Source organism: Corvus brachyrhynchos, unplaced genomic scaffold (genome assembly GCF_000691975.1).
Source record: "Corvus brachyrhynchos isolate BGI_N302 unplaced genomic scaffold, ASM69197v1 scaffold11, whole genome shotgun sequence".
NCBI classification, from domain to species: domain Eukaryota; kingdom Metazoa; phylum Chordata; class Aves; order Passeriformes; family Corvidae; genus Corvus; species Corvus brachyrhynchos.
Window position 1 is genome coordinate 5,861,918 of NW_008236965.1, and position 18,748 is coordinate 5,880,665.

Here is an 18,748-nt window from a genome sequence, read left to right on the forward strand (position 1 = left end):
CGCTGCCGGGCTCTGGTCGGAGCAGCCGCCTCTAACCCCTACGTAAGTCGGAGGCCTGTTCCTGCTCGGCCGCAGCGCCCCGAGCGCTCCCGTGGTGCGGCACGTTTGGGGTGCAGCGCCCACAAATCCCTGCTGGAGGCGGCAGCTCCTGTAGATAAGGCTGGAGAGAGTAATTCGTGTGCCACTTCCCAGCAAAATGATTTCTTCCAGTATTCGCTTTCAGCTCTCCCTCTCCTAACTCTGTTTCCTTCTTGTTTTACAAGTGGCTTGTCAGACCACCTGGAGTTCTCTGTATCTATTTCAAGTAAACGCGTTTCCTGAAGCTGCTGCGAAATCGCTGTTTTTGCTAAAATCAGAGCGAGCTTTTCATTTTGGTTCCTGTAAGCAAGGTTTAAGAGTTCTAAAGTGGCATGTACTCAAGATTTATACCCTTGTTGAAATTGTACCCCCAGTTTTCCTGAAAAGAGCTTTGAAAATGGCTTAGAGGTTTATGATGTAAATGTTGACAACTAAGTTGTCTGAGGTCTGAAGGAATAGCCTGAAACAAAGGTAGTAGACTGGGCATACCCCACAGTATTAGGGTCCAAGTCTTAAAATCTTTGCTATTAAAAAAAATACATATTAAAATTAAATGGCAGGGAAAAGTTAATCCCTGATGTTCCTTTTTCTCCTGAGTTAAATACATTTGCTGGTTATGGTCATCCTTTTGACCATATTGACAAGCAAAGAGTTTGTTAATTCCTATTACCAGAAATGTAAGAGCATTGATAACAACCATTGTTACCTTCCTGACCTCAGTCTGCTGGAGATCCAGGCCTTATTTATTTTACTTCAGTATAGTAAAGGGGAGCATTAAAATGTTACTGACTAGCTACTGCTTGATACCAGCAGCTGAAGAGCCACATTGCTTTGATTTACACTACATATTTATATGAGGGCCATTAAATCATGTGCTGTTGCATTTTGTTTTGGATCAATTGGGTGTTTAAGTAAAAAGAAAGATTTTCTTGACTCTAGAGTTCTTGCTCTGTGTTGAGCCATTGTTCGAAAATTGTTCAGTGATTAGCCTCCGCAGCCACCTGAATGGAATGTGAATTCATTTACAGATGAGATACACATCATCCTGTTTCAGATGGGTGGAAAAATGCATGCCTTTGTTTGCTAAAATGTATAAATAGTAAAAAGTTTTGGTAGTCCTTTTGTGCATTTCACACCCAGCAGCCCTTTCTGTATAGAACTGTAAATTAATACCTCAACTCTGTGTGTTGATCAGCCTCATCAGAACCTGTTTAGGGACAACATAGGTGTTTATCTTACATATTAGTATTTAAGCTGGGACAGGTGAATCCTGCTCCCAGATTCCAAAATGGTCATTTTTATTGTATATTGCTGAAGGTCATTTCATTTTAGATTCTTTGCAGATTGAGTTGTAATCTTCCCAGACATGAATTTATGTTCATCAGATGTACATCTTCGTTGTTTTAGATTTCCAGCTCAAGGTCTGTGCGTGTGTGCTGATATTCCAATGAAGTACATCCTGGTAACTGGTGGTGTCATCTCGGGCATTGGCAAAGGGATCATTGCAAGCAGCATTGGCACCATTCTGAAATCATGTGGTCTACGTGTCACTGCAATCAAAATTGATCCTTACATAAACATAGATGCTGGAACCTTTTCACCATATGAACATGGTATGAAGATTAGTGCTGTTCCCTGTCACAAAAATATTGGTATTTACAATAACGTGTTTTGGTTTGGTTTTTTTTAGAAACCAATAGTATGGTGTTGACTAGTTGTTTTATCATTATTTTGAAAGTTTATTGCTTACTGTGTGTTCTCAAGGACACTGCTCTAAGTTAAGAAACACAGGCCTGTTTTTTTTGAAGATACTGTTATGAGCAGATGCTTCCTTTCTCTAAAATACCACTTTACTGGGAAAATCCTAGCTGTAAGCCTTTTTCAGTTAGTGCTATCTTCAGTTCAACTTTATTGAAAACCCCTTTTAAACAGTGCTATAAAACTTACTTGAAACTTGAGTCCTTAACAGTTACTCGAGAATGCTGTTCTCTGGGTATCAGTGCTTTCTAATGTAAGTGCCTTCATGAGTTAGCTTAAGTTCTCATTTTAGGAAAAAAGAATCTAGTCAAAAACATCAGTGAAGCTTAGAGCGCCTACTAGTGATATGATTTTAAAGTAGCTGCCGAGTTTGGTTGGTTGGCTCTCTAAGCCATGTCGGTTGTATTGACTATTGCTGATGGTTACAAGACATTGCATTTATAATATTGAATTTTCCTTCTGCTGTGTGGCTTGTTACTTGTACATTTATTAAAAGTAATGGTTTTGAAAGTGCCTTCAGCCAGAAGACATTTCTAATTATTTTTATGTATTGGATTTTATTTGCTTACTTTTAGTCCACACCACAGTTTTTGGTACTGAAGATAAATATGTGTTTCTCCTTAACTGAAAAAACACTACTTTGCTTTTTAAGTAGACCAAGCAGAACACATCAGACCTCTCTTAAAAAGCAAAATTTAATGCACTTTAAGGAGCACATCTGCTGCTACTTAGGCAGTTGAGTGGGCTGTAAGACTCCTGTGATGACTCGAGATTGGGAGGATGTATTCCTTCCCTAGACCTGGTACAGGGAGGAGGGAACACTGTGGCATGTAATTCTTTTTTTCACTGAAAATTTTCTTACTGCTTGTGAAGAAACACTCGCTTGCTGGGTAGTACATGGAAGTTACATGACCCAGAATGGCAAGCCTCCTTCATTAACATTTTGACAGAAATACGACTGATATGATTAATTTAGTGGTTTCCAGTTAACTGTAGAGGCTTTTTAATAATATTTTTTTTTATTCTTCTCTTCCAAGGCCTGCTTAAGAGAAATGTTGATTCCACTCTGTTTCTGTTGGCTTAAGTGATGATTTAGTGTAGAGGATGTATCAAGTGCCTCACAGAGTCAGGCATAATTCTTCCACTCTGTTGCACACACTGGGGTGATTCGTTACACAGTTCATTGAAGTGTAGTGTTGTACTTTGGTGGGATATATATTTCTGTAGTCCACTTTTTTTTTTATGCATCAGTCACATAACTTGTTTAGCCATTGATTTATTGGGTCATGGCAAAATATTTACAGTTTTTCTGAAGAGCTTTCCAGCCTTACCTCAAGATCTAGCAACTTTAGTTCTGTCAGAAATTGACTACATTCAGAATTTAGAGACTCTTTAGAGGGCTAAGAAAAGTCAGAACCTGAAGGGTATTTTAAGTAGATTTTTCAGGGTCAGCAGTAATCCTTGCTGTGGACATAGTGAACCAAATATACTGGATGGAACAGCCAACTCAGAAACGGTGATCATGTTTGAAGAAGCATTTATGTTCATCATAACTTTACTCCTGATGCAAGCCTTAATCATTAAAATAGATCCAAACAACAAGAATTTATAGTGAAACACTTTGTATATGCATAATAATTCATGCTTATAAAAGCATAGTTTTTGTCTCCTGCAAGTGAGTTAATATTTTATTTGTTTCCGATTTATGATTCCTAGAGATTGTTTTCTTCCTATGAAGGATTATTCTGCTGTTGAAATGCTGATTAAATATTTATGTTGATTAAATATTTTGGCAATATAATTTACATTTACTTGCAAAACTAGATATGTCTGAGGGATAGACATTAGATGTAAAACTAATGACTTGGACATTAAATCATATAGAATGACAGTGCAGATTGAGTTTCAGTATGGGCTTTATTGATGTGTTGTTGTCATATATAATTTAAAATTTTTTTCTTCTATTTTAAGATGTCTGTGATAGTCCTGCTGTGTGTTTAATAATTTCTGATTATTTTATTGTTTTTCTGTCTGTTTTCACTGTTTTCACTTTCTTTTTTCAGGTGAAGTTTTTGTATTGAATGATGGTGGAGAAGTTGACTTAGATTTAGGAAATTATGAGAGATTTTTGGACATCAATCTCTATAAAGATAACAATATCACCACTGGAAAGATATATCAGCATGTCATTAATAAAGAAAGACATGGCGATTATTTGGGAAAAACCGTTCAAGGTAATATTTTTAATTTTGTGGGCTACTAGTCTATTCAGTTTTCACAAAAGATGGGATCAGCTAAAACAGGCTGCTCTGTGCTGCACCACCTTACTCCTTTCTCTCTTCCAAAAGATATGGGCATATTCCTGTAATGTTTGGCTTCTGGGCTCAAGGAAAGAAGAGCTAGAGAAAGCACTTAGTAGTTTCGTCTTGGCTTTCTGTTCTCTTTACCCCTTTTGTATGCAAAAGTTAGTGTATGGGCCTAAAGTAAGCTATGCTTGCCTGCTCTGGTTTTGTTTTGTAGTTGTTCCACACATTACTGATGCAGTTCAGGAATGGGTAATGAATCAGGCAAAAGTTCCAGTGGATGATGACAAAAAAGAGCCACAAATTTGTGTAATTGAGGTAAGTATGGAACCTTCTAGGTTGTATATCTGCAGTGAACACGACGAGCTTGTTTGCTTTCTCTTTGCTCCTTACTGTGAAAAGGTCAGACTCAAGTTTTATGGAGAGCAGAAATTCAAGACACATTTTATATTCTTTGGTTTGTTCTGAAAGGGATAGGCATAGTCTTATCTCTACAGCTTCCATTTACTTGACTAAATCCACTCTAGAATACGGCTGAAATTGAGCTGCTTAAGAGTTTATTAACTTAGAGAATTAAAGCAGACAGTTACTGTAATGTGAACTGTCTATTCCAAGATCCAGATGTTTGACTGAAGCTTTATAATGTTAATAGTATTGAGAAAACTTGTGTAGTACCTGAAATCTCCTATGGTCAGTAGGACAGCCTTTCACATTCTAGCTTTCCATAGAACTTCAAATATTCATCTTGTTGCTTGTAGTCATGCTTAAAGGAATGCATTTGAACAATGTGTAAGTTAGTTTCCCACTTTCTAATGTTATCTTTAAGATCTTTGGAGGCAACTTCGTTAATCACCTAACCTGCTGATGTTTTGCACAGTGGAAACAATGAGTTTTACCCACCCTTTGTAGGGCACTGAGACAACTGGATGAAAGCCAGTAATTGCTAGTATTACTACTACAGCAGAAAATCACAGAATCACAGAATAATGGAATAATAATGGAAAAATAATGGAAAAAGATGATACTTAAGGATTTGACAGAAGAATATGTCACAGATTTAATGCCAGGAGTGACCACTGTAATCAATAGTGCCATAAACTTTGTGACCCAGCAGCAGAATTGCTCAGTGTTTCTTATGCGGAAGAATCTGCCTTTATTGAAGTACACTTACCAGTATAGCTATAGATCTTTTTATGATGTGCACAGTGAGAGTCAACTATTTCATTTAAAACAAATATGAAAAAGTAAATACAAAAGTCACACAAGAACATTAATAAGTGATGGCCATATCAGTCCTTTAACTTCAGCTTTTTTGTTTTGTTTTGGGTTTTTTTTGTTACACACTTATACTTCCAGCCTGATAAAATTATTTTTCTTCAGTACTCTAAAAATAATTGTAACATTTTTCCATTATAAAATCCTGAAGGAGTTAGACTAAACATGTGGGTGATGTACAAATGCAGTTGTCAGTTTTTCTGGTACTGGATGAACAGGAATATGTAATTCTGTCAAAAACCACTTGGTGGCACAAAAAGATCATTCTGCAATAAAACTATTTCATCAGACTTGTGTGCAAAACTGCTTTATTCAGTGCTTAGTCTAGTATAGCTCACTGTGTCTTCGAAAGGCATCTGATTTCTGTCTTTGTAATAAATTTCAGCATGGACTTAGTCTTGCATTTTGGTTTGGTAATAAACAATTATTGATGTTGGAAAGCCATGATAATACTGAGAAATGTCTGTCTCTTGTTAATCACAAACGTTTGTGAATCTGACAGGAAATAAAGTTTTTCCATATGAAAATCTCCACATCAGCTTAACTGTTGGTTACTGGTTCACCACTTTGAAGGCAGTGTGAAGCATGTATTATTCAGCAGCACCACACATATTCCCATGGGAAGCTTATGTATCTGGTGTAAAGTGAACATAACAAAACTGGAAAGTTGTTTAATGTTTTCCACAAGAAACAAAATGTGCAGAGTAGATGAAAACACTTTGTAGAGTATGCTTGCAAATTTCAACTGTCAGGGGTTTGAGATAAAAGTTTCAGAAAACATCTTGAAACAGATAAGAGATATTTTTTCTTTTGTTTTTGCTTTCGGCCACTCTGACATATCCATTTCCTTTTCAGCTGGGTGGAACCATTGGAGATATTGAAGGAATGCCATTTGTTGAAGCATTTAGACAGTTTCAGTTCAAAGCAAAAAGAGAGAACTTCTGTAATATCCATGTTAGCCTAGTGCCACAGGTAAGTTATTATAATAAATAAATTTTGCTCCATATTGGCTTTATGTTTGTTTACTTGTCTCATTAACCCTTTCATGCTGGAGCCAAGTCAAGACCACTATAACTCTTTGTACAGGGCTAAAAGTACTTTTTCATTTGAACTCTAAATTTTACTTTACTACTCACTGGGGAGATTTTGGTAAGCAAAGGTTTGTAATGATGATAGATTTCACCCTCTAGATAAAAAGATACCAACTACAGCTGTGGATTAGAGGATTGAACAGCAATTGGTACGATTAATTCTATGTAATTGAGAACAGAATTATTTATTACATCTGACTATTCCAAGGACAGTCACTGAAGGCTTTGTGCTGTGTTGGACAGTCTCCTTTTATTAGCCAAATCCAACTTTTGGAATATTGTTCTTCTTCTACCTGAGCCAATTATATGGAAATTTTTCTGTGAAAACAAAAACAACAAAATAAACTTGACCTGAATTGGGACCCTGTGATTTCTTCACAGTATTTCATGTACGAGTAATAACAGTGGTGCCATTTCTGTTTCTGGCATACTATGGCTCTCTCTGGATATGTTTATTTCTTGCAAATATTGTTACTTGCAATGATTTTCTCTTTTAATCTGTAGCTGCTTTCTTTGTTAGTAGATGTTAGTTGATATTTGAGCTTTCAAAATGTGCCTTTCCAGCCTAATGCTACTGGTGAACAGAAGACAAAACCAACACAGAACAGTGTTCGAGCACTGAGGGGTCTAGGCTTGTCTCCAGATTTGGTGAGTCAATTTTATTTAATTTTATTTATTATATATAAATATATTTTATATATGGTCATCTAGAAATGTCCTGGCATAACCTGTGTTCATAGAACAAGCCGTAGTCTCTCAGGAGATACTTCTATAAAAAATGCAAAATATGTGCTGCATAGCTCCATTAAAGCCACAGGAAATCATATTACTCAAAATCACTCTAAGCTAACTTAATTCAACTAATTTCTTGTAATATCTTGGGACTGTAGCTATGTTCTTTTTAAGGCATCTTTTTACAAAAATAGTTCTTCACTGCTAAAAGTAATTGAAATCTCAGTTCACTTTGTAGGAAGACCTAGAATGTTTCTGTCTTCTAACATTCAGAATTTTTTTAATGCATTATTAAGAAGAAGCAATGTGTATATCCTCAAAACAGAAAAATGATTCTTAAGAAGATAGTCACAGAACTAAATTTTGTGTTCTTCTTTCTGGGTTTTTTTTTTTTTGAGTTCTTGCATTTTACATTTATGAATGAGTGTGTTTTTAACTAAAAACGAATGGATTTGTAAACAGGATATGTGAAAGATGTGTTTGGTGTCAGATGGTTGTGACATGGTAATTGTAACCAGCTTGTGGAAGGAGAGACCTTTATTAATGTAATGCTGTACTGTATTCCAAGTTTCAGGGCCTAATTTCCAAAATCCCTCTTGAAGTGCTAATTGCATAGGGAAAGTTGCAAGTGCTTTTTGAAGGCCTTTAAGGCCTGACTTCTCCCTCCCCTCCAAAAAACAATTTTTAAAAAAAAAGCCTGCTAAGTGGGTGTGTATAATAAAAGGAGAATAGACAAACACAGTCACTGTGTTGCATCTTGGGTCCTTGCACAGGCCAGTTCTGGGACTGCCAGGAGCACAGTATCATTTTTGGCTTTTGACTGCTGCTGTTGACACCTGAAGCAGGGACAGATCTCACTCGAGGTGCAGCCTCTGGGCGCCCTCATAAAGGTCCTTGAGCTCTGCTTCAGGACAATATTTAAATCCTTGCTGCCAGGGCAGCACATGGGGCAGCTCCTACAGCAGCAGCCAGGAAAGCTTCCTTGGTGAGCTGTGCTGCCAAGCTGAGCCTGGCTCATCCTGTTCTGTGGGGTGTTGTGAGTGCCAAATGAACACGCTGGAGCTGCAGAGATCGTGTGCTCTGATGCAGCACTTAGAGTATGTGCTTGTCAGTGCTGCCTGGTTGGATTCAGTTGTTCCTCGTCTTCTGTGTGTTACGTTCCTTTGTGGTGCATCTCTGCCACTGTTACTGTAGTTTTGTTATTTTCATGCTGATTGTGATGTTTTTGATTTCTGTGTCTGCATTAACTTTAAATTTGTCTCCACAAGATGGACGATAGATTTCAAAGTGGGTTTAGTCATGTGCTCATACTATCAAGGTTTATGAATTACACCTTCAGCTTCAAACTGTACAAAATTTTTAAGTATGACTTGTGCTTAAGTGAATAGGATGTACGAATTGTTTCCTAATTACATTTTGATTTGAATGTGTGCTAATTTTCCCATATACTTAGCATTTTTCTTCTGTTTCTGGAATTACTTGTGAGGGTAGGGTAAGTTAATTAGACTCCATCAGTAGCAGTGTAGTAAAGCTGCATTAACAAGGTGATCAAAGGTCAGCTGCAAGTTTCTGAGCAAAAGGGCTTAATGCGTTGAGTAGTTGAATTTGCTAGAGGGATGGGGAAAGTAATGAACTAATCTTGTAACAGGATCATCCTACTTTCTGTTATACTTTCAGGTTTCAAAATAACTTAAGGGAGTAGACTGAGTAATCAATAGACACTTTGATAGAGCAGTCCTGCATTTTGATTTAGTTGCCTGGAGGTACATAGTGTAAAAAATGACCCCTTCCAAGAAACACCAAAACATATAATTACTTTCTTCGTTGGTTAAAAATTATCAGTATTTTCTAAAATTACTGGGGTTTAAATGTATCAGCAAAATACTAGCAGAATAATTGCACCAGTAAAAACTCCATACAATTATGAATTAGTTTTCTCTTCTTTGGCTTCCTTTTTGTCATGATGTGTAAATTAAAAAGATGCTGAAATACTTATGCATGTAAGCTAAGTATTATTGCTTTCAATTTAAATCTGATCCCAATAAGATTACAGTATTCCTTTTGATTCATCATATTAGTACTTACAGAGCTGCTAGACTTGAGGCAAAGAGTATTACAATAGTAGCTGCAAGAAAGGAGAACACGAGGAAGCAGTATGACAGAGAATGTCAGTGAAAGATGAATGAAAATGGGTCCGTATGGGCAAGTGACTGATGTACTTCTGCCTGGCTAGGTAGATATTTATGAGCTATGATATATCATAGAGCTCCAAAAGAGGGGAAAGAAAAAAAAGAGTAGAAAAAGGCACATTTGTTTGTGCTCTGCTTCCAAAGGAGATTACTTTCTCTGTGAAGTATTGAGGATGTTCTATTGGTTTGCCTAGTAAATATTTGAAGTTTTTCCTTCTGTTACGACAGATAGTCTGCAGAAGTGCAAAACCTATAGAGATGGCCGTGAAGGAGAAGATTTCCATGTTTTGTCATGTGGAGCCTGAGCAGGTCTGTACTTCAATACTACATGTGGGAAAGTATACAAATATTTCTGTGCATTTCCGTTTTCAGACTGCTTCATAACTATGTAATTGTTGTTATAATTCTTGTCTTGCTATTATGGATGTTACAGCATTTTCAAAATATCTGGAGTATCTATGTTAAGTTTTATGTCAAACGGTCATTTATGATTTAAATGCATATTGTGTAAAAGCTAATAAAAGGAATAGATTTTGAGTGCATGGTTAGTTGTTATACATAGCATGAAACTGCATAGTTTTCACAACTGTGGTTGGTTATTGCCCATAAATCATCTCAGGTGATCATAATGGATGAACAAAGTGTGGTTAAAGCTAACTGATTTGCTTATGTCTGCAGATGGTCACAGTCACATGGGCACTCTTACTGTGATAACATGTAGTAGGCTATTTATGCCCTTAAGCATGCATCCAATGTGTAGGTAGATGTCCTTTTGTAATTCATGTGTGATTTTTTCCCTTAATAATTCACAGTTAATTGCTATTCAAATATTAATTTTGATTAATTGACTGCTCTTTAATATTTTTGCAAGTGAGAGCATTTTACTCTTCAATATAATGAGTAATAGTAAAGGTAGGACAGATGCAAGTGGTTATGTGGCATTTCAAATTGAATGGGCACATAGGGAGGCATGGGGCAGCATGCACATGTTCAAAGTTATGTGATGAACAGAAGCAGCTCAAGGGTAACAAAGCGAGTGTCCTCTACTGCTCATATCTGTCAGGGAAGAGAACACTTGTGCTCAGGATTCTGAGCTCTGTGATCTCAGGTAAGCCAAGCACAATCACCTTAATTGCTGGCAGCTTGGATGCAGTTTATAAATGTGTTCTTAACAAAAAGGTCCTTAAATGGGCTGTACTCAGTAATTACATAGCCTACTTCACTAACAAAATATATTTAGGAGATTTTATCACAATCAAATTGGGTCTGTTTTGTTAGATTTAATTTGTTTTCTTGCTTTCATGGTTAATAACTGTTCAAGTTTGTGAGGGGGGAGGAAGTGCTAGCAAGCATGAGTGCTTGTGGGGCCAGATGTTTGCATTGAAACTGATGCATTGATAGGCTTTAAAAACCTGTATGATGTTATGAAGGAGAAATAAAACACATTTTTGCCTTTCGAGTAACTTTGTTCTTGTAGATTTAATGGAGCCTAGAATATTAGCTGTGCTGTCTGGCTCATTCAGAAAGAAGGTATTTAGAAATCAGAATGTGTGTAGAATAAAAAAATGCATGTAATATCCAAAAATAGAATGAACGTTTCCTATGAAAAATTTACGTAAGTTTTTTATGTTCTGCTTTTTTTTCTCAGGTGATATTTATTCATGATGTTTCTTCTACTTACCGAGTACCAATCCTATTGGAGGAGCAAGGCATCATTAAGTATTTTAAACAGAGGCTAAATTTACCTATTGATGACCAGCCAAGCGATCTTCTAATGAAGTGGAAGAAAATGGCTTGCAGGTATTCTACATCCTGCTGCCTTCTCTAGAAGTGCTTTAATTTAGTTTTTAGCTACTATGAAGTCACCAAACTGGACAGGGGATAGTGCTGATCAACACATGTGAATGGCCTGGGCTTAAAACCATTGGCAGTTCAGAAATCTTAGGAGATGTTTTGTTGAGTTAAAGAAAAAGCAAACACTGTTAAAATGGTTTTCTTTGGTGAAATTTGGTGTAGTAACTGAAGAACTTGTTTTTGTCAGATACGAAAGGTTGCTGAAGGTGTGTTCCATAGCTCTCGTTGGCAAGTACACAAAACTAAGTGACTGCTATGCATCTGTTTTCAAAGCTCTGGAACACTCTGCGCTGGCAATTAATTACAAACTGGATTTAATGGTGAGGATATTTCTGGTTTCTGCTTTCAAGGATACTTTGAATCTACTATTGTATCACTCTTTGGTAACCTACTAGTTCCCATTGTGTGAGGCAGTTTTAATTCATGTGAAAATTAGAAAATGGATCATGCAGATAAATAGACTGGCCAAGCATCTAATTTTTAAAAAGACATGTTTACAGGTTTAATTATTTTATTTGTAACTAAACTTATGTGAAAGGAACACTGAAGTTACCCAAAACTGGATCTGATGAAAAAGCAGACTTTGTCTGCAAATTTGTATTTACTATCAAAGTTAGATTTCACTTGTTTTCATGACACATGGTTTTATGGTAAACTTGTCAATCCTGGGTTAACAGTTGGATTCAATGATCTTAGAGATCCTTTCCAGTCTAATTACTCTATGACTAGAGAAGGGCAAATGTACCAATCTTAAAATAGCGCAAAAATTGGGATTTGGGGAAGTGGCAGGTGGTCAGCCTTTCCTTGTTCCCTAAAAGATTAGTACCAAATACTCCAAAAAGTTGTTTCTTTGTGCATGAAAAAACAAGAAAGTGGGAACAGCCAGAATTGATCCATGGAGATTTTTAGAGCCTGACTGGAAATGACCCTAAGCAGCCTGCTCTAATTTGACTTGCTTTGATCAGGGAGGGGGGCTTGAGACTTCCCAAGGTCCTTTCTGAGCTATTGTGTCACTGTAGTGTGTTGTACTGACAGCTGCAGAGTGGGAAATTTTTATGATATGAAAAATAGCTTTGCTTATAGCAAAAAAGGTGAAAGATGCCCTGTCTGCAAATGCATGGCAAGCTTCATGTGCAGCTGGTCTTAAGTTTGGTGGGGCTTCTGCATTAACAAGCATGAGATCTGATGGTTGCTGAGCTCCAGTGCAGTGTTGAAATGTTAACAGACACAACTCCCACTGTACTTACCTGCGTGTCCAAACCTCATTTTAGTGTTTATGCCCAAAGGCTCTCAGTATAATCCCTTGCTCTGAAGGAACTGCTTAATCTGAATGATGAAATGTTGATACTTCTTGAACTGATAAATATGCTTTCTCAGTATGTTTGGCAAAGAAAATACAATTAACTCCAACTGTCATTAGTTTCTCTTTCCAACCTTGCAGTATCATATTGTCCTTTTATCCTGTAATATCCTTCTAGTATAGAATAGCAACATTCAAAAGTAGTTATTTTTCTGTTGTATTTTTGATGCCTTCTGGAATGTGGAAAAAGTAGAAAATATTTGCTAGAAAGCAGTCCTGTCTGGGAAACTTTCAGCAATCTCCTTGTCAGTTGCATTTCTCTGCACACAGGTGAGTTCTGCCATTTCAGATGATGTCATTTTTATAGAGGATGGACTCTACATCAGGATGTGGTTAATTATGTTAATCTGAGAAAAAGACTGGCAAAACCCAGAATCAGACTCTGATCTTTTGTGTTCCCAGTGCAGTGCATTATCCCCTCACTTCACTCTAGGGGTGCCTCAGGAGCTGTGCTTTTTAATGGCACTGGGGATTCTAATGCAGTATTTCTAGTAGGGCATAGATAATGAGTTTGTCTCCCTTTCTCCCGAAGAGGCCTCAGGAACTCCTTTCTCACAGAAAATACAGATTTTTCCAGTCTCATAATAAGATGGGATAAGCTGTGGCACCCAAAAGCCAGGAAAGAAACGTCCTGGCCACATCCCATTGGGGTAACAGGATAAGTTAGGTCAGCACCACTCCTTGTTTGGCCCTGGTTGCCATAGGAAGATAACCTGGGTTCACAGTTACAAAGCATTCTAGTAAGTCTGCCTGCCTGGAGGGTGCCAGACAGAGCTGAAGGCAGGCAGAACTCCTAAGGTATGTGCAAAGAAAGGGGCACAGCTTGCTGCAATTAGAGCAAACACTCGGTCTTAAAAGCAAATACTGGGTCTTCAGTGAAGTCGTTACAGCTTTATTGGCCAATTCACTTGAAACTCTTAATAATTTCTCTTAATGCTTGATTATATACTGTCTGCTGCTCTTTCTGTGGAAGAAGAAACCATTTCATTGCGTATTTTTCTTTTGTTAGTACATAGATTCAACAGAACTTGAACGTTCTACGGAAGCAGAGAACTCAGTGAAATATCACCAGGCATGGCACAAACTATGCAAAGCAGAGTAAGTGACGTTGGGCATTCTGTATCCCAGGTGCAGACCATGATATTTCTTTCATGTGATGAAAATGCTTCAATAAATCAAATAATTTCTCAATGCATCCAAACTTCTATTACTTACACTAAAGGGTAGATTTCATGGTTGGTGACAAGCTTCAGCAAATTAAAGTATCAACCCATATCCTCAAACTCTGCCTAATATCATTGGAAAAGTAGTTTTTAGTTTGTTGGTTAAGGATTTTGGGGGTTTTTGTTGTTGTTTTGCTTTTTGAGATATCTGGACTTTCTTTACAGTGCAGGTCAGTTGACAAAGGTTTTGTTGTCAACGTTCAGCATATTGAGAGGTGCTTGTAAATGCTAGTGACACTCTGCAAATGTCTCTGTTAAGAATCATTGCCAGGATTTCAATTTGTATTTTTAAAGGGATGTTGTTTCTTGGGTAGATGCATTCAGTTTTTTTGGTATTAGAAGATCTAAACTTTGGGTGTTAAGATTCTAAGTAGTGAATATGTAGCTAGTTTATTTGAGCAGTATTTATTTAAGCAGCGGGAATTTCACTGTGAAGTGTGGTATTGGTCAGATGAGAATCAGGGTGGGTAGATGAAACAAATCTCCAAATTTAGAGTTAATTTTGTATTCTGAGTGGTCATATAAAACATGCCTTTCATGCATTTTGCCTGCTTAGTTATAATCTCAAAAGCCTTCAAGTTGTATGGATTACTCTGCTGGCTTTATTCTACATGTTGGTTCTTTTATATATGGCTGTCATTACAGTGGCATTCTGGTCCCAGGAGGTTTTGGAATTAGGGGAACAGAAGGCAAACTCCAAGCTATCTCCTGGGCAAGAACAAAGAAAAAACCTTTTCTTGGTAAGATCATTAGTGTGAGAAATGACTGTGTTTAGGAGATGTATAGCAAACTAATTGATTTGACAAAAAAGCCCCCCAAATCCCCACATTAGGGAGGGATCCTGTCTTTGGGAAGTGTGTGTGCTGTTGTGACTATCTGCCATGTAAGGAATCCCCAAGATCATAGTTGTGTACCACGTCTGCTGTTTAAGGAAGGAAAAAAGACAATCCCTACTGCAAAGGTTTAATTTGCTACGTACAAAAATGGAGAGTCTTTGCTTCTCATTGTAATTAAATCAGTATCATTCCCTTTATTAAACAGTGTGCAGAAATCACAGGTATCTTTGGACCACTTTTGCTATATTAAGTGATTTTTTTTTAATTTACTGGTTTATGTTATGGGAAAGTCTAAAGGCGTCATCTGGCCTATAAGCTAAGTGCTGTTTGTGTAAGTGCTGCTGAGGCTTTGCTTCCTACTCCACATTTCTTACTTATTTTTAAGTGTCTGAGTAGTTGCCAAAGCAAAGTTTGAATCTGGATATACCCAGGCTTTCAGCTTCTGTTTGTCTTTGCAGTAATTATTGGTAAAATAGATGAGAGGAAAAAAATACCTTTGAAAGGGCTTAAAGCACATAATTGTATCACATGTATTTATAGTGTGCCAAGTTTGAAGTGTGAGTTTTACATTGAGCAGCCACTTTTGGTTTAACTTTTTGTAAGTCTGTGTATATGCAATGAATACCAAGATTTCAAAGCAGTCAAGTTTAAGACAGAACAGCAAGTACTTAGTCCTACTCTTTGTCCTGGTAAGTTCTGGAGTTTTTGTTTTCTCTTCTAGGAGTTTGCCTGGGAATGCAGTTAGCAGTTGTGGAATTTGCAAGAAACTGTTTGAACTGGGAAGGTGAGCTTAGTATGCTAGTGTGGATATGATTTATTTAGAAGAATTTTTATTCTCTATGTGAAATGTATCTCTATTATTAGAACCATTTACAGATCCTGTGGTTGTTAGATACTTAGCTCTTGCAGCAAGATGATTTTCAGCTAAGTACCCTGTGCTACCTCTCTGTGCAAGGGAGTAAGAACTCTTTGTTATGCAGTTTGCTTGAAACCTGCTTCTTGATCTAAAGAGTGTAGAAGAAAGTGTGCTTAGAGTTACCTCTGTAGTCTCTTTCTGAAGTGGGCAGGCGGTGAGGAGTAAAATGTGAGAAGTGGTTTTCTCACTTGCCTTCATTTCCCAGAGTAGCCAAACAAGAGCAATTGCAGTAGTAGTATGAAGAGATTTAACTTATCAATGAATTTCTAATAGTAAGAGCTGAGAGGAAAGTGTTTTGTAAAGCAGGAAAGGGAACGTATGTGTCTGAGGTCATATGCTTCCTGTGGTTGCTTCAAACGTGGCGCAGGATGCATTTCAGCACATGACATTGTAACATAGATGTGGACAAGCCTTGAAATGCCACAGAGCTGTTACGAGTTTGTAGTGCATGTAGAGCAAATGTACTGTGTTTACTTTGAACTTCTATTCCAGATGCAAATTCTACAGAATTTGACCCAGACACAAAAAACCCCGTTGTAAGTACTGTTTTTTTCCTGCATGTGTTTTGTGAGCATACATCTTTGTTAAAAAGGGAGTTACCTCTGTGTTAGTTAAAATCTATCTATATTTTTATGTGGTAGGACATGAGGTGGTATCTCATGGTGCCAGTCCTTACTCAATATTATTTAAAAAGCTATTTTCTTTTGATAGTCTCTTGCTATTGTTTGTTCGCTTCTGTGAATTGCCTTAGCTTTATTGTTGTTATTTTTCTAATAGTTTCCTTGTCTGTAAACTCATGCTGGGAGTAGACAATAATGATTAGGTTGTCTTTACTAGGGAATAAAATATAAAAGGGAACTGAAAAGTGTAGCACAAAGCTATTACCAAAATAAAAATTGATATGACAAGATAAGGATTAAATGGAATGGGTTAAAAAAATTCTTATATTTCCTTTACATATATAGTATAAATAACCACTACACCCCTCCTCCCCATGCATCTTATTTTTTGACAAAAATTTCAATGCCCCAGATATGGCAGGGCTCTCTGCATCATAGGCTGATGGTAGGATTTTAGAGTGGATTTCGTCACACTATTAATGTAGTAAAACTTAAAAGTGATCCGTGAAAGAGGGTTTTTAAGAAGATGAACAGAAATAAATATGTGAAATAAAGCAATTATCTTGGTGTGAGACGTAAACATCTGCTCTAGAGACAAATTAGGTGGGTTGCTCACAGTGACCTACTATTTCTGTATGAATTTCCTTCAAAAGAATTTTGTTGGGATTTGCAAGTAAAACATACTTTTTTTCATGTCTGCTTAGTCTGAAATTTGCAAATAGGAGGGTTTTCAGAGCGTTTGCCCTGTCTGTCAAAGTTGCTTGTTTGCACAGAAAAGAGAATCTAGTCTGAACTTTTGAAGGTAAATTAAAGACCTTCAGAGTTTCAATGTGAGACTTGCTGCTAAAACTTGGTGGAGTTTGGAGAAATCCTCAGGTGTGTGAAGGTAAACTTTGCTTTTGGCATCAAATCTGTGGCCTTGCCATAGTTAGAGCTTTCTTCCTTCCTCCTTGAATGTGTACAAACATGTACTCTTTCACTGCAGGGGTCAATTTCATAACAGCACTATGTTGTAAAATGTGGAAGATGTTGAAAGCTTACTGTAAAATTCTAGCTTGTAAGAAGAGACAAAATAGAAAACTGATTCTGGGGCATCCTTGTTTCTAGAGCATTTTGAGTGCCAGTTTTATTTAACTGTGTTTGGGTGATTTGCAGTTTGCATTCAAGGGCAAGTAAGGTAGATATGTTAAAGAGAAAATTATGTGGACATAAAGTTAAGAAAATAATGGAGTGAAGGTATGTGTTGTAGAAGAGTAAAACATTGTTTACAATGGAAGTGTCATCATTGCAGTATGTATAATGGATATTCTGTTTTTCTGAGCTACAGTAAGGTTCTGAAATTGGTTATCGACAGTCATATTTCAGCATCTTAATCTGATCTTTGACACCTCAGTTCTGGACAAGAAACAGATGTAAATCATTCCAAGTGGGAGATTTGCACTACCAGTAATTAGAGCTGCTAAATAATCTGCCTTAGCAGAGTCCATCTTGTGCGAAAGCTGTTTGGATATTCTATATAATCAATAAAAACAGTTGGGAGAGAAGCAGATTACTGAAGCTTGTGAGCTACCAAACTGATGTAGATGTTTCATTATCCAAGAAAGTTAATTGGAATATATCAGCATTGATAATATCTTGTGATGCCACTGTGTGCTAACTTAGGACTGAAGCAGTGTACTTTTCTTTTGGTTTCCCCTCCTTTGGAAACTGAAGAGGGAGCAGAAAGGTACTGGTGAGGCAGTAGTTACATTCCCTTTTATTTTTTAAAAAGAGACAAAACTTGAAACGTAGTTTGGCAGGGGAACTGAGGAGCATCATAAACTATGCAGCTGCTTACATTGCTTCTTAATTTGCTAAGCATTCAGGTACTCAGAACTGTACTACTGAAGTTGATCTTTTCCTCTAAAGGGCTTAGAAAATATTTCGGTCTCCTTTGTTTTCCTTTGTTGTCTGCATCTATGGAAATTTGAACCTTTTTGTTGCAAATAAAAACTACAAGTTATGAAGTACTCACGTAACTCAGTATTACACAGAATCACAGAATCATTTAGATAGGAAAAGACCTCCAAGATCATTAAGTCCAACCTTAAACCAAATACGACCTTGTTGACTAGACCATGGCCCTAAGTACCACGTACAGTCATGTCTTGAACACCTCCAGAGAGGATGGCCCCACCATGTCCCTGGGCAGCCCATTCCAATGCTTAACAACCCTTTCAATGAATAAATTATTCCCGATTTCCAACCTGAACCTCCTGTGGCACAGCTTGAGGCCATTTCCTCTCATCCTGTCACTGGCTGCCTGAGAGAAGAGCCCGATCCCGTCTGGCTACAACATCCTGTCAGGCACTTGTGGGAGAGTGATAAGGTCACCCCTGAGCCTCCTTTTCTCCAGGATAAGCACCAGCTCCCTCAGCAGCTCCACATCAGACTTGTGCTCCAGACCCTTCATCAGCTCTGTTGCCCTTTTCTGGACATGCTGCAGCACCTCAGTGTCCTTTTCCCCAGGGCAG

General features: G+C 37.4%; 2 protein-coding genes across 3 annotated transcripts in view; one reads left to right on the plus strand and one right to left on the minus strand.

The window, feature by feature from the left end:
• SYAP1 (synapse associated protein 1) overlaps positions 1 to 778 on the minus strand; it is a 20,014-nt gene extending 19,236 nt beyond the window's left edge. The window contains exons 1-2 of the mRNA XM_017728393.1: positions 684 to 778; positions 240 to 378 (exon numbers count right to left, since the gene is read on the minus strand). Of these exons, the coding sequence (XP_017583882.1) occupies positions 240 to 378; positions 684 to 778 (234 nt within the window). The remainder of the gene's footprint in view (positions 1 to 239; positions 379 to 683) is intronic.
• Positions 7 to 18,748, plus strand: part of CTPS2 (CTP synthase 2) — a 62,703-nt gene continuing 43,961 nt past the window's right edge. For both annotated transcript variants that reach the window (XM_017728472.1, XM_008629260.2), the window contains exons 1-13: positions 7 to 42; positions 1,486 to 1,691; positions 3,900 to 4,070; positions 4,357 to 4,457; positions 6,270 to 6,386; positions 7,070 to 7,153; positions 9,655 to 9,735; positions 11,075 to 11,226; positions 11,468 to 11,600; positions 13,650 to 13,738; positions 14,509 to 14,603; positions 15,421 to 15,483; positions 16,108 to 16,151. In XM_017728472.1, coding sequence (XP_017583961.1) covers positions 1,526 to 1,691; positions 3,900 to 4,070; positions 4,357 to 4,457; positions 6,270 to 6,386; positions 7,070 to 7,153; positions 9,655 to 9,735; positions 11,075 to 11,226; positions 11,468 to 11,600; positions 13,650 to 13,738; positions 14,509 to 14,603; positions 15,421 to 15,483; positions 16,108 to 16,151 — 1,296 coding nt within the window. In that variant the 5' untranslated portion in view covers positions 7 to 42; positions 1,486 to 1,525. The remainder of the gene's footprint in view (positions 43 to 1,485; positions 1,692 to 3,899; positions 4,071 to 4,356; positions 4,458 to 6,269; positions 6,387 to 7,069; positions 7,154 to 9,654; positions 9,736 to 11,074; positions 11,227 to 11,467; positions 11,601 to 13,649; positions 13,739 to 14,508; positions 14,604 to 15,420; positions 15,484 to 16,107; positions 16,152 to 18,748) is intronic.